General features: G+C 39.0%; 1 protein-coding gene across 3 annotated transcripts in view; it reads right to left on the bottom strand.

The window, feature by feature from the left end:
* Positions 1–12,781, bottom strand: part of CIITA (class II, major histocompatibility complex, transactivator) — a 30,282-nt gene that overhangs the window by 12,348 nt on the left and 5,153 nt on the right. For all 3 annotated transcript variants that reach the window (XM_014936154.1, XM_014936153.1, XM_014936152.1), the window contains exons 2-10: positions 9,492–9,635; positions 8,978–9,106; positions 8,512–8,571; positions 7,774–7,857; positions 7,116–7,175; positions 4,005–4,154; positions 2,660–2,791; positions 2,465–2,521; positions 287–352 (exon numbers count right to left, since the gene is read on the bottom strand). In XM_014936154.1, coding sequence (XP_014791640.1) covers positions 287–352; positions 2,465–2,521; positions 2,660–2,791; positions 4,005–4,154; positions 7,116–7,175; positions 7,774–7,857; positions 8,512–8,571; positions 8,978–9,106; positions 9,492–9,635 — 882 coding nt within the window. The remainder of the gene's footprint in view (positions 1–286; positions 353–2,464; positions 2,522–2,659; positions 2,792–4,004; positions 4,155–7,115; positions 7,176–7,773; positions 7,858–8,511; positions 8,572–8,977; positions 9,107–9,491; positions 9,636–12,781) is intronic.

The raw sequence follows: 12,781 nt of genomic DNA on the forward strand, positions 1-12,781 counted from the left end.
ACAATGGACACTTTTAGGCCTATGAACTGAATAATTTTGGAGGTATCTATGCTATGATAAAACCAGCTAAGTACACTGACCTCCTAAGTAGGTACTACAGCTAGATATCGAAAAGTAGACAAGTATAACATCTTAAAACTAAGAATTGTGCTCAGACACTTGGAACCACTTCACAAATTGTTGAATGACAATTCCTACAAAAAGCAGCTTTTCTGTATGGAAAGAAACACAGAAAAATTAGCCAAATTAGCACTGGAAGTTTCAAGTTCAAGAGATCTAAACTCACTTGGTCTTTTGAAAGTTTCTTCAGAAGGAATTATGGGAACTCTGACTTCTTTGAACATTTCAAAACCTGGAGAAACAAACAATATACTTGAAGACACACGGATAGTCATCAATCCCACTTTACTAATTTTAACAATTAAGACTAATGCAAATTTTCAAATTCTTTGCAACATAAATTATGTATTATCCAGAAAAAGAGATATCCTGACACAAGTACAATTCAGCTGACATGAACTGTTGCAGGCACTATGACACCGAACAAGATGACAGCTGTTCCAACAGTTGTATGAAGCAGAGGACCTATCATAACAAGGTGACAACCACTGTTCTTTGCAGATGTCAGTGTTTTGCATAAATACACGTTCTCATACAGGACTTCTTCATGTCATCGAAAGCAATAGCTTCCTTTTGTTAGTCTACACCTTGTGACCAAGTATTGAGGATGAAAGTCACACAGAAGTGACCATTGGTAACAGAATTTACCCACTACTCTTCCTGATGATGTACTGTCACTGTCCAATTTTCTTTCTTTTTGCCTGTTTGTTTTCAAATTACTGCAGGCCTTAGGACTTGGTCAGAAGAGCAGTGTCTGCCATACACAAAGAAACTGCAAATTTTTCAGAGCAAGCATATTTTCTACTGACTGTTAATGGCAGAGTATCAGTTTTGACAAAAATTTTGGTAGGAAAAGCTTTGCAGACGCAAAACATAATTGGAATTGACAGAGACTGTAACAAACCCAACCTCATGAACAGAGTCATGGTAACCACACTCAGCAGAGATGTGGCGAAAAAAAAAGCAAACAGGCTAATCTCCCTAGATCTGTGCAAATATATTTATTACCATTGTATTTCCTTCATTTTGATGAAGAATGTGGTTTTAAAAAAATACAAATTTTAAAGTTTCAGATATCTGGAAATCAATTCCTACCCAGCATGTCAGCAACAGGTGCAATGATTAGAGTTCAAAGTTGCTTCTGGCAGACTTCTAATAAGCAAGCCCTTTTCCCAGCGAAAGAACACATTTGATACAGAAATTGAGTTCCCTTTGTAGAAGGGAACTTCTACAAAGTTCCCCTTTGTAGAAGAAAAATCAACTTAAGATATTAAATAAAGAAAGGACATGCCTGTTTCCAGGCAAGTATCTGGTTTTGGTTTACTATTTATTTTATTAAATGAAAACAACAGAATGGAAAATCAAGGAAAGTTGTAATGAGACATTTCAATGGCAAGCAGCATTGGGCAAATCAATCAAATGTTAATAATTTTTTAAAATGGAAAGGAGACTGTCTTGGTAGCTTATGTGCTAATTTTTCTGATGCATTTGGAATTCTGATGTTTGCAACATGCTTATATATGTTGTGCTGCTGTAAATCATTTGGAATTATTAGTACTGTGTATTCACAGAAATAGTATATATAATTTACAGATACTTCCCCAAACCTGGGGGTATTTGCCTATTAACACCCACTTCAAAATTTTGCTATTTTGGGTGGTGTTAGCCACCAGAGGGCAACAAAACACTTGTACTAAGCTGCAAGCAGCTGTCATCACCAGGATGCGCAGAGATCAGAAACTAACCACTGAAATCAAGCTCCCAGTTCTAACAGCTCTCTGAGGGCTGACAGAAAAGTGTCTGAAGAAAGTTTGCTACCACGGGTGGGACTGTCATACCTTGACCAACGGTCTGATTTTTTATAAGCCTTTCTGTATATTAGGCTTCTGTATTGTTTAGTTAAGTCATCATCACGTTGGTTTGGGGGCTTCCATCCGAGCTGACTGCAGTCTGGCCTCCAGCACTGAGCGTTTAAGATGCTCAGGCCATGCCAGCACCAGCACACATTCCACTCCTGATGGTGCTCAAGCACACCAGGCTTTTGTAGTTTTTTAACTAGACAAGAAGACTTCTTCCAGGAACTGTACTTCACAGTAAAGAGTGGATTGGCTGCTAATATATAGCTGAACCTGTAGATCTACAACCCCGTATCTGCTCTGTATTTTGGACCAGACTAAGCAGCCAGCGATCAGTACAAAGTAGGAAATGCCATTAATTTTTATTTTCCTCAATAAGGTCAATACGAGTAAAGTCTGGAGGTGAGAATTGGCTTTGCATAGAAGCAATATGCTCCTTCTCCCAATCCATAGTTCTGCATATACAAAAAAAATAATTTTCTACTTACCACATAAACTAACTGGAAAACTTGGGGATACCAATCTTTCTGTGGAAGAAGTCAGCACTGCAAAGAAACAAATGATAGATTTCAGCCTACCATAGCTACCAGTAACTAAAATGAGGGAACTTAGTTCTTTGTTGATAGCATTGATTTTCCAGTATTTTCTACTTGTTTATGAGGACAAAAGGTTATTGCTCTTACCTGGATATATGATAACATCAGATGCGCCGGTTCCAAGAACTAAGTTAAGCATTTGCTGAGGAGGATCTGCAAAGCCTGTGTTCTCTTGACTCCCCTTCACAGTGACAGGTAGACACTCTGGTGCTGAAGATCCTGAAATGAGTGCAGAATAATTACTCTTCTGTTTTTAAAGGCCTCTGGTTTCTAAAGATTTCTAAGAAAGAAAAAGCTTTCTAAAGGCCACTTATACTTTCTGGCAGCTTCCGGGCAAATATTCCCAGTATAGAGTTTATGAACCAGAATTCACAGGATCACATGAGGTCCATAGAATCCATTAAACAAACACCCTTCAAAGGTATGATGAATGTGAAATGCAAGGGATTATCCAGCTTTTAGTGACCACTTGTTTTCAATAGTCTAATGACAAATTCTGTTACCATAAGGAAAAGTGCTTAAGGGAAAGACTGTAAATGTACGGGCCAGAGATCCAAAAGAGAGAAAATGTGTAAATATTATGTATCTGAATTAATTTTACCATCCTTTGCCTTACATCTTTCCCATATAACTGAAGGTCGTGCAGCCTGTACAAACAGATAGCAAGCACCTCCCTCTGAACACACACTGGGAAATTTTTTTGTTGATGCAGTGCTTGCAATTCAATCAGCCATAGCTCTGAGTTTCTGTAGGTGTGACCGAATTTCTTCTGCTACTTTGTGCTGCTTCAGCTAGCATCACACACTTCAAGACTTCTAACATATCCACTGTTTTTTGGTTCCTTTCCAGCATAGATTTAACAGCGAAAGATGCTGAATTGTGTCTTTGTCGTTAGCACTTGCAAGAGTACCATGGGCACCCTCTGCTACACAATGTGATCAAAGTAAGATGGCTACACAGCCCATCACTTGGATTAGTACTCAGTTTTTGTGAACAAAATCCCAACCTAGATTTTGCTCTACTATTGCAAATATAATTATTCTGCAATCCTTTACAAACCTCTCGATCAAAAAGAAGTTAGAACTAAACTAAAGATTATTATGAAATTTTTGTGATTTCCTATTCTTAAGACAAGTAAGTAATTAATTAGAGTAGCATATAGTAAACAACTCCGTTCTCTTATTTATTAGCCTGCACTTCACCAATGAAATGAAAGACTTGTCCTATTTCATTAGGGGCCAACACTTTTAATTTCCCCTGAATATTTTTCATTCTTTTAGTGAGTGCCACACTTAAGTGCTTGATTGAAACAGCTGCCATACTTGTTTTCCCTGCCATTGTTCATGGTCAATGAACAGATTTATAAGGGAGTTTTCTCCATGTATAAATCAACCTGTGTACAGGTGCACACCTATAGCTGTACTGTGCATACCTGGAATTATGAAACTTCTTTCCAACACATTGGTAGCAGGAACAGAAAAGGACATGTGCTGGTTAGTTCGCAAGGTGGAGCTAGCTGGATGACTGTTGAGAGGCATGGCTAAGAAACTGCCATTCCCTGCAGACACTGAAGGGACTTCCACTTGAAAAAATAAGCAAAACAAAAGGAGAAAGTTATTTCATTGCTAGAAGGTAAGGGAACTAAAGAAGAGGTCTCAACAGATATCATAAACTACTTGATTCTGATCAGCTGTGTTTTGATTTTTCCAAAAGCAAGAACAATTCACAATAACTTTCTGACATTTACTTAGGTCTCAAAATCTAAAGTGATTTATGAAATTCTGTAGTAGATCACTTTTTCCCAGTAGCTCACTCTCTTAATTTTCTTTTTCTTCATCTTTCCTGGCCTATATTCTTTCTAGAAGCCTTCAGGTGTGTTTAGATGTAAATGACCTTAAACAGATGACTGACAGATAAGACAGAACAAGGTCTTACATTGGCTGTACTAAGTTTCCCAAGCACGGTCTGTTACCCTAATATTGCACGAGATTAGAGACGCCCAAGTACAATAAACTGGGGACCTTTACTCTCTACTTAGACACTTACACTTGTAAGGATAACTAGGCTGTGCTGAGGGTTTCCCAAACAGTCACAAACACCTGAGTTTTAAAAGACGCAAGTTGCCTGCAGCAATTGTTTTCTTCAAGAGGAGGACAAATGGGGAGGGAGACTCATGTGCATTGCATGATTTCATCTGCCTAAATGTTTCTGATAAATTAAACAAGATACACAAGTAAGATACACTTGCTTATTTTGAACTAGTCTGCTAGTTTCCTTTGTTTTGCCACACCCTTATTGTCAAAGCTGGCTTTGCTTTTCTTTCTCCCTCCTGTCTAGCAGCAACAATTAAGTCTCTATTTCATCGCTTTCTGCGGCCCAATGTTTTATCAGGAGCTAGAAACCTGTGTGGGTTTTGTGCCACTGTAGTGTACACTGTCATGTGGAACGTAAGCTCTTTAGGGTGGGATGTGTTTATGTTGTTTATGAGGAACTGATGTATTATTTTGCTATAGGAATCTTCCTTTTTTACTGTGGTATAAAAACAGACTTTTAAAAGTGGGTTTTGGCTTGTGTGTAAACCTGCAAATGGATTTCCCACATAATTTCCTATCCAAGAACTGTTGCGTTGTTATGGTCAGGTAAAATTGGGTACTGCTATGGCCAGCTGCAAATGGTTGGACAAATCTAAAGCTTAATTTCATTGAATTCCTTTGAAGGAATCTCAATCCTAGGCTTACCACTCCGAACTTTAGTACACATTCTCCTCTTTACTGTAGATAGTCTTACACTTCTCAAGAGCTGATGCATTTGCCTTTGCAGGATCATACTGTGACACACATTTTATGACAGGTTAAATAAATTCCTAACTTTGTCATGTAGCTCATCTTTCTGTCAATTAGATTTTTGTACCCAGTACGTACACTGCCTTATGTATATACTCCTTCCCTCAGCATCTTCATGGGGTCAGACAAGGTAGAGAGAGTGATAATATTCTGAGCACTTCCCAGAAAAGGAGGGCTGCAGCTTCATTAAGCTTTATGTAAGCTCTGCGGTGATACAGGAGACTGGAATGCAAATTCTGTAGGGTGAGGCATTTTTACTGGTTTTGATTTTTTTTTTTTTTTTTTAAACAGGAACTGATGTGCCATTTCCTTATTGAAAACTCTAATGGTTGGCATGGCACAAACACAGGCTTTAAAAAGTGCCAAACCTATAAATGAATTTAATCAGCTAGAAGACAATCCACCTTTAACAGGTATTAACCGCCAGGAAATGTACGTGTCCAAATAACTACAGCCTGCAGACACCAGTTCAGTGGGAACTCTGATTATATTTCCAGATCCATCAAATGTATTTTTTCACTGATAATTCTGCTCAACCCCCCCCAGAAATCCACACAAACACCGGAAAGCCAGCTTGAGTCACAGGCCCAGTGCGTGTGTGTGCTCTCTGTGACTTTCATCCAGTCTATGCCAGCTGCTTAGCAATTGCCAGCCTGAATTCTGCTGAAGTGCAGTCCCATGACCCAGGCACCCTCTGCATGGCTCTAGGTTACACGCTGGTTTTCGCTGCCCATCCTGACACACACACAGCCTGGGGGGTTTGGTACAGTCAGTTACCCTTAGGAGGCCTGGGAAGTGTGCAAGCATACACTAACACATACGTCACTTCAAAACACCATGTAATATATTCACCCAATGGTGATTACACTCATATGGATTTTGGAAGAGTATTTTGCTGGTTTATCTATGTCTGAGACATCCGTTTCAGCTACATCTGGGCAAGAACTTTAAAACCAGTTTCCACCTAGGGAACAAGTTACAGCCCACCTGCTGGCCACAGGTACTGCCTTGTAGATGGTCTATCAGCCTGCACCACCTAGACATTTCCCTTTCTCCCATTCTCTGGTTTAAAGGACTGTACAGCACAGGCTGGGCCGAGAAGCCATTTCTTTACAGTTATTATCTTCACCAGGATGTTTCACTGGATTTTTGGAAGATGTCACACTTAGAAGAAAAGAGGATCAAACCCAGGAAATGCCTAACTGTGGCCTGAGTCACATTACTCATCATAAACAAAAGGTGTACATGACAAAAATTACAACATTTGGCACTGACCCAATTCACCACTGTTCTGCTTTCTTCTCTCAGATGGGTTTAGAAGAGTTCAACTGCACCTATGCTGATGCTAAGGAAGTGATTTTTCTATCACCCAGCAGGAATCTGTGCTTTTCAAGCATAAGGATCCAACTGTTTCCAGGCCACCATGTAGTTGGTCCTAAGATGCACAATTTAATAGCTACTGATAAGAGGGCACAGACCTGGTGCATGATGAATTAGCAAGAGATGTATAATAAGAATGTGATTCTACAGTGATTTCTAGTCTGCTGGGAACAGAAACATTAAAATGCACGACAATCCTGTATCATCAAATCTATAAGAGCAAACTTTCCCTATAAGATAGATACCTAACCAAGGATGAGACCTTGGAACATGAGACAACATATGATCAATAATCTTGTCCTATTCAGCCAATAACTTACCAATTTTCTTGTATTTGGGTTCTGAAGCTTCAGAGCAACCCTCTGCAGAGCCCACGAAGGCTGAAAAATGAAAGGCGATAGTAAATGATAAAAATTGAACCAGTTTAGTAATCTTAAGTTTCCACCATGGAAACTTATTTTAATTTTCAAAGTAGAAGGGGGTGTTAGCAGTTCCAATTCAGCTATTTCAGAAGTGTACAGGTCCAATATATGAAACATGAATGTGAAAGGCCTCATATTATTTTACTCTGACTGTGAAGTCAGAGTAAAGCTGCAGATTTTTGTGCCAGTAATCAAAGATTACTGTTGTTCTTGCTACTAAAGAGGGAATCATTCAGTGAATACTTGCTAAGCTATAGATACATTGAAGACAAAGCTAACACTGTCACACAGATGATAAAAAAAGGGAAAAAATATAACATGCTTATTGTCATGTTAAAGGACAACAAATTCTGTGAATCATAAAGAATGCACGTGGGGGAGTTGTTTTCACTTCCAGCCCATGCAGGGTAAGTGAAGTCAGAGGAAGCACATCTGGTTATATCAGTGAAGAACTACTTGAGAGATGGATCGAGGCTGTGTTAAAATCAAAGTACTGTAATGCAAATTTAGAATTCAAACACTAATGCCTTTCAAACTCTTCCTGTTTTTCACTTACTTCGTTTGTGACATTTCTGCATCTTTATGTCAGTAAATTTCTCAATGTTTTCAGTAGCCATTTCATCCAAAATAAGGTTCCCTGCTAAAAACATGAAATATTGCTAAATGTCAACCTTTGTTCTCCTAGAAAAGTTATAGAAAGAGGTAAAAGAAACACACCAACATTTACACCACTACCAAAACAATAATTTTGTACCAAAATAATTGCCAATTATCTTTGGTCAAGCATTGAATGAAGGAATCATTTACTACATGTATGTTCTACCATTGCTGCATTGATCAGAGACAGAAGTAAATCTGAAATGTTTCCTCAAGCAGCTCTGTGCATCCTGGACTGAAATAAGTGTGTATGAACTTCATTTGTAGGCATGCTGACTCCTCTGGGTGGGTCAGGTTAAGTGAACTTATGCATATCATTCATGTTGTGATCCAAATAAGTCTGATGCTAACTGAGGTCATATACTGCACCAGACAGTTAAGCTGTGCATACGCTATGGCCATGGTGGTATGATCAGCAACTTCGTCAGACATAAAACTGCCAATTTTGAGAAAAGCTCTCAAAAATAAAGAAAATCCTCAAAGCTTGCCATGAAAATCCTGGGACACAGTTCCCAGGGGAAGAGGATACCAGATGTACAGAAACCTTACTAGTGTTCAAATTGTGGGGATGAGTTACAGTGCAAACATTAGCCAGAAATATCATGGAGCAAATTAATCTTTGCCTCATAAATCTTACCAAAAGTGTCTTCCACCTGCTTCTCCTGCTGATCTTTGAGAACATATTCTGCTAATTCAGCTAGCAAGAAAGAAAAAAGGAAACACAATAATAACACAATAAATTTCACAGTAAAACTCTTACAAGCTTATCCTCATTAACAGAGTTCCGACATATAAGTGAAATTGAAGAGCTAAATTAAGTTTTTCTTGTAAATTGTTGTTCAGGAAATAAAGAACATGAGAAAGGAGAAGTTGAGACAGGAAGTACTAAGCAGAAGGAGCCATTAATAGAGAGATTTTCCCCCAACAACCACAAGCTACTGTTCATCTGTTTTCCCACAATGCACAGGTTTGGGTACCCTGGCTAGATCTACCATGCATGAGGGACAGGCCACTTGAATATTCGCCACTGCTTTAGACTGAAAATAGAATTTGTAAGAAACAGCTATAGCAATTGATTTAAAAAACAAAAACTGCTTTCATACCTATTCTAGCATAAGCTTCTATGGTGTTGGAACAGAGATACAACTCATCCCCATTTTCACCGTTTTCCATCGTACACAGGAAATCCATATTATTGAACTGATCGCAGTTGTTGGCATCAATTTCAGGATCTGAAATTAAAAGGATTACACGTTGGATCACTGAATACAATAACCAAGGTGTAAAAAATCAGGAGATATCAGGACATGCAGAAAAAGCAGATTTGTTACTTCAGCATAATGCTTTGGCTCTTCATTGTATGTTGGCAAGTAGGAAGGGAACCCTCAGTAAGTTATAGTCACATAGAGTTTTAAAAAGATGGTAGTTTCTGGAAGCACTAATTATTTTATATACAGATACAGACAAAGTTATCATATCCTAAGTCCAAGTGTCCGTTGAATTTAGTCCAGCCACCAGAATAAACTGCCATGAGATGTCTACGTAATTGAGAGGAGATGGTAAGAACTTATAACATGAAGACTAATCTAATAAAGCATTTTTTAGTGTTTTACTAACCTGCAGAGAAGTCACCTTCTTCATTTCCAGATGACTTAGGATCAAGGAGAGTATACAGATGCAATGGATCAATATCACTGTGCAGCAAATCAAGATAGCTGTTTTCAGACACGAATGCTGAGTCCATGATTTCTCTCTTGCTGTCTGAAACCAAATTGCAAAACAGTTAGCTATACCAAAATCACAGCTTTTGTCACCCAAAACTAGAAGTCCTGCACTGTGGCTTTCTGTTGATGAGACGCTGACATCTTAAGGCTGTGGAACTGGTATTGCTTACCAAGTCTTGCACTGGGTTATAACCCTGAACGACTTAAACGTACAGATCCAGATCAGCTTGCAATGAGACTTACCTACTTTTTACTCCAGTTGGGGGAGTGGGATACTACAGTCTGACCACCTGGACCAAAGGTTCCAAGTATTGAATAAGTCACAACTCCTGTATCTTTATCAGGAACTAAATGATGCAAGCACAAACGATCCAAGTAATTTAATCCACCATAATACTGAGATACCAGCACAAAATGAACAACCAGCAAAATGTCCAGAACCTGTTAAAACAGGTATGCACACACAATAATGATGAAAAGTTTCAGCTTGGCATCAAGCATCACATTTGGCAATGAAGGATAGCTATAATGTGGCTCTCAAATATTCTGCATTTAGCAGAATGCCATTAATGTCCCTGGTTGCACATGTCTACTCTCCTGAGGTGTGCAAACGCGGAGCAACCTGCTGTACCAGGAAGTCTACCTGAAACACGAAAAAAGATAAATACAGCCAACACTGCTGTTCTGATAAAAGAAAACAGAGAAAACTTAGTCACACACTACCAACATCTGTTAGAAACTAATCTGCATTCCTCCTACCCCTCTATGGGGTTGTCCTTCTGAACAGCTTGGAAATAGACCTCTCTGCGTTCTGCTGCAGAAGACACCAGAATCTACAGCCAGAATTTAGAAGAGCAGGTGGACACAGCAAGCTCCCACAAGTAGGAATAACCCACACTCAAGTAGTTCTCCTTTTTCATGTTATGTGGCCTCATTACATTACCAAGATTCCAAAAATTTTATATTGTTGCCTGCTGTGCTATAAATGGAAAGCAGATGTTGGCAAACCTGCATGAGAACTAAGAATGAGGTTACAAACACACCAGATTAAATTTTCAGTTTGTTGCAACATTTTGCTTTGCCCCTTTCATTGTTGAATTAATGTACAATCGAAACAGAGTTGGGCCTTCCAGAATGTCAGGTTGCCAGACTTTGTGAATAATGCTGTTGAAGGATCCCTGAGTCAATATAATTTTGGGGTTAGAGACAATTAGGCAGAAGCAATTAGGCAGAAGCCATAAGGGGAATGCAAGACAGACAAATGCACCGCTCCAAGTTCAGTGATTAGTAAATTGCCTGATTACACCAGACAAAGAAAAGGTCAAGTCCTATGCAAAGAAACTAAGTAGGCCTAGTTAATCTTCATGGAAATACTAAGCTTTAATTAAGTCTTAGTTAGAAGAGCTTTTGTTATTTTAAACCTTTCTTTCAATATCATTTTTCTGTGGATAAATACATAAGTAATGCAAAATGCTTTCAGCTATAATGGTCAAGAAGTCAAGAAGCAACCGAGAGGAAGTCTTGAAGGTGCCAAGTCCATCTAGAGAGCTGAAAATTAGAACATAAAAGGTGCTATAACCCAGGAGCACAGGAGTGAGAGAAACATAGCCTTCTACCTTGGGAAGAATGAAGACTGGCACTCTTTCATGAATTACAAACTTGATTGGTTGTCTTTTTTGTTTCGCCAGTCTGAATGTCTCTCAGCTTATCCCTTTTTTACTTCATTGCTTTGGTTTTGACACAAATCTCTACATAGCTGTCCTTTTACTGACTACACTGGGTATGGGATGTTGCGATTTCCTTCTGTGGCTGAACAAATTCTTAATAGCAGCTGTGCTCTACTGCATTAAAATCATGGTGCCACCATGGAAAGCACTCTGTCCAAGGGTGCAGGAAAAAAAGAAGTCATGTCTTGAAAGATGAATTTTTCTATGCTGAGTGCCAGGGGCAAGGAGAACTACACCTCAGGGACAGCCAGTGTTTTGCTGCGTGTGGTAACTGAAGCACACGAAACGAAACCAGACATTACCAAGCTTGTTTGCAACAGCAATTCCTTTCCCAGGGCTTCCCTTTTTTTCTCACAGCATCCCAACAGTCCCCTGAGACCAAAGATGAATAAGCTCTATAGGGCTCAGCACTTTCTGTCATTTCATACATGATTTTAGCTTAGTTTACTGATAATACATTTCCTTTGGGGTCCCATACAATGCTGCTAAAATGGGCATTTGGCACATTTTCAGATCAGAGGACTGAAATGTTTTGTAACAATTTCTGTGTTAGGGCTGTGAATGCTAGTGCCAGCTCTCAGTGGGCGTAACTAGCTGTGAATGCTAGTGCCAGCTCTCAGTGGGAGGAAGACGGACCCCGCATGGACCTGCAAGACAAAGAACTGAAGTCCCCAGAGATCCTGCACTCCCTTTGCAGGGGAAAGACAGGACGTACTTCCGAATATATATACTCGGAAAGTTCAATCCTTTGTTGTGTGGAACAGTAGAACACAGTAGACCTGTGTTCCCCTTGTATTACCTCTGCAATGATTCAGTGCACACCTGCTACAGCAAAGGTTCTACTTGGGGTGCATTTGTTTTAGCGCTGTATTCTGCATATACAGCATAAAAATATGATCCACTTCTAAGACTCTCAATGTTTTCACCATACCAGGGCAAAGAATCCAGTTCAAGAAGCAACAGGTGTTCACTTAAATCACATACAAGTCATAAGAGTTAGATGAGGCCTTTTAGATTTCTAAAGATAAGGGGAGTGGTTGTGATTTGGCCCCATTAATTTGGTTTAACTATGTCTTATATTTTAAAGGATTCACACGTTAAAGACTCCAGACAATTAAGTCTGCTACCAACTAAAATCAAATGGTATCTAAGAGAAAAGAGAAGGAGTATACAGACAATAACATATCATTTACTCCAAAAATAAGGTGGATATTTCTGAGGAGATTTGTTACAGGGTTTCCTCCCCCAAACTCTATTGACATCTGAACTGAGAAGTAATAAAATAATCTCCCACATCAGTATAGAGGTTAAGAAAATAAAGTCATTTCAGGAACAGAGGAAACCCCTTTGCAATTTAATTTTTGTCCCAGTTTAGGAAGCTGAGGATAATTCATAGAAAAGAGTAGTAGTGCCATGCAAATCACACATTTCTTAACTGGAAGATAACATAACATTA

This window comes from Calidris pugnax, unplaced genomic scaffold (assembly GCF_001431845.1).
Source record: "Calidris pugnax isolate Ruff unplaced genomic scaffold, ASM143184v1 scaffold17, whole genome shotgun sequence".
NCBI lineage: Eukaryota > Metazoa > Chordata > Aves > Charadriiformes > Scolopacidae > Calidris > Calidris pugnax.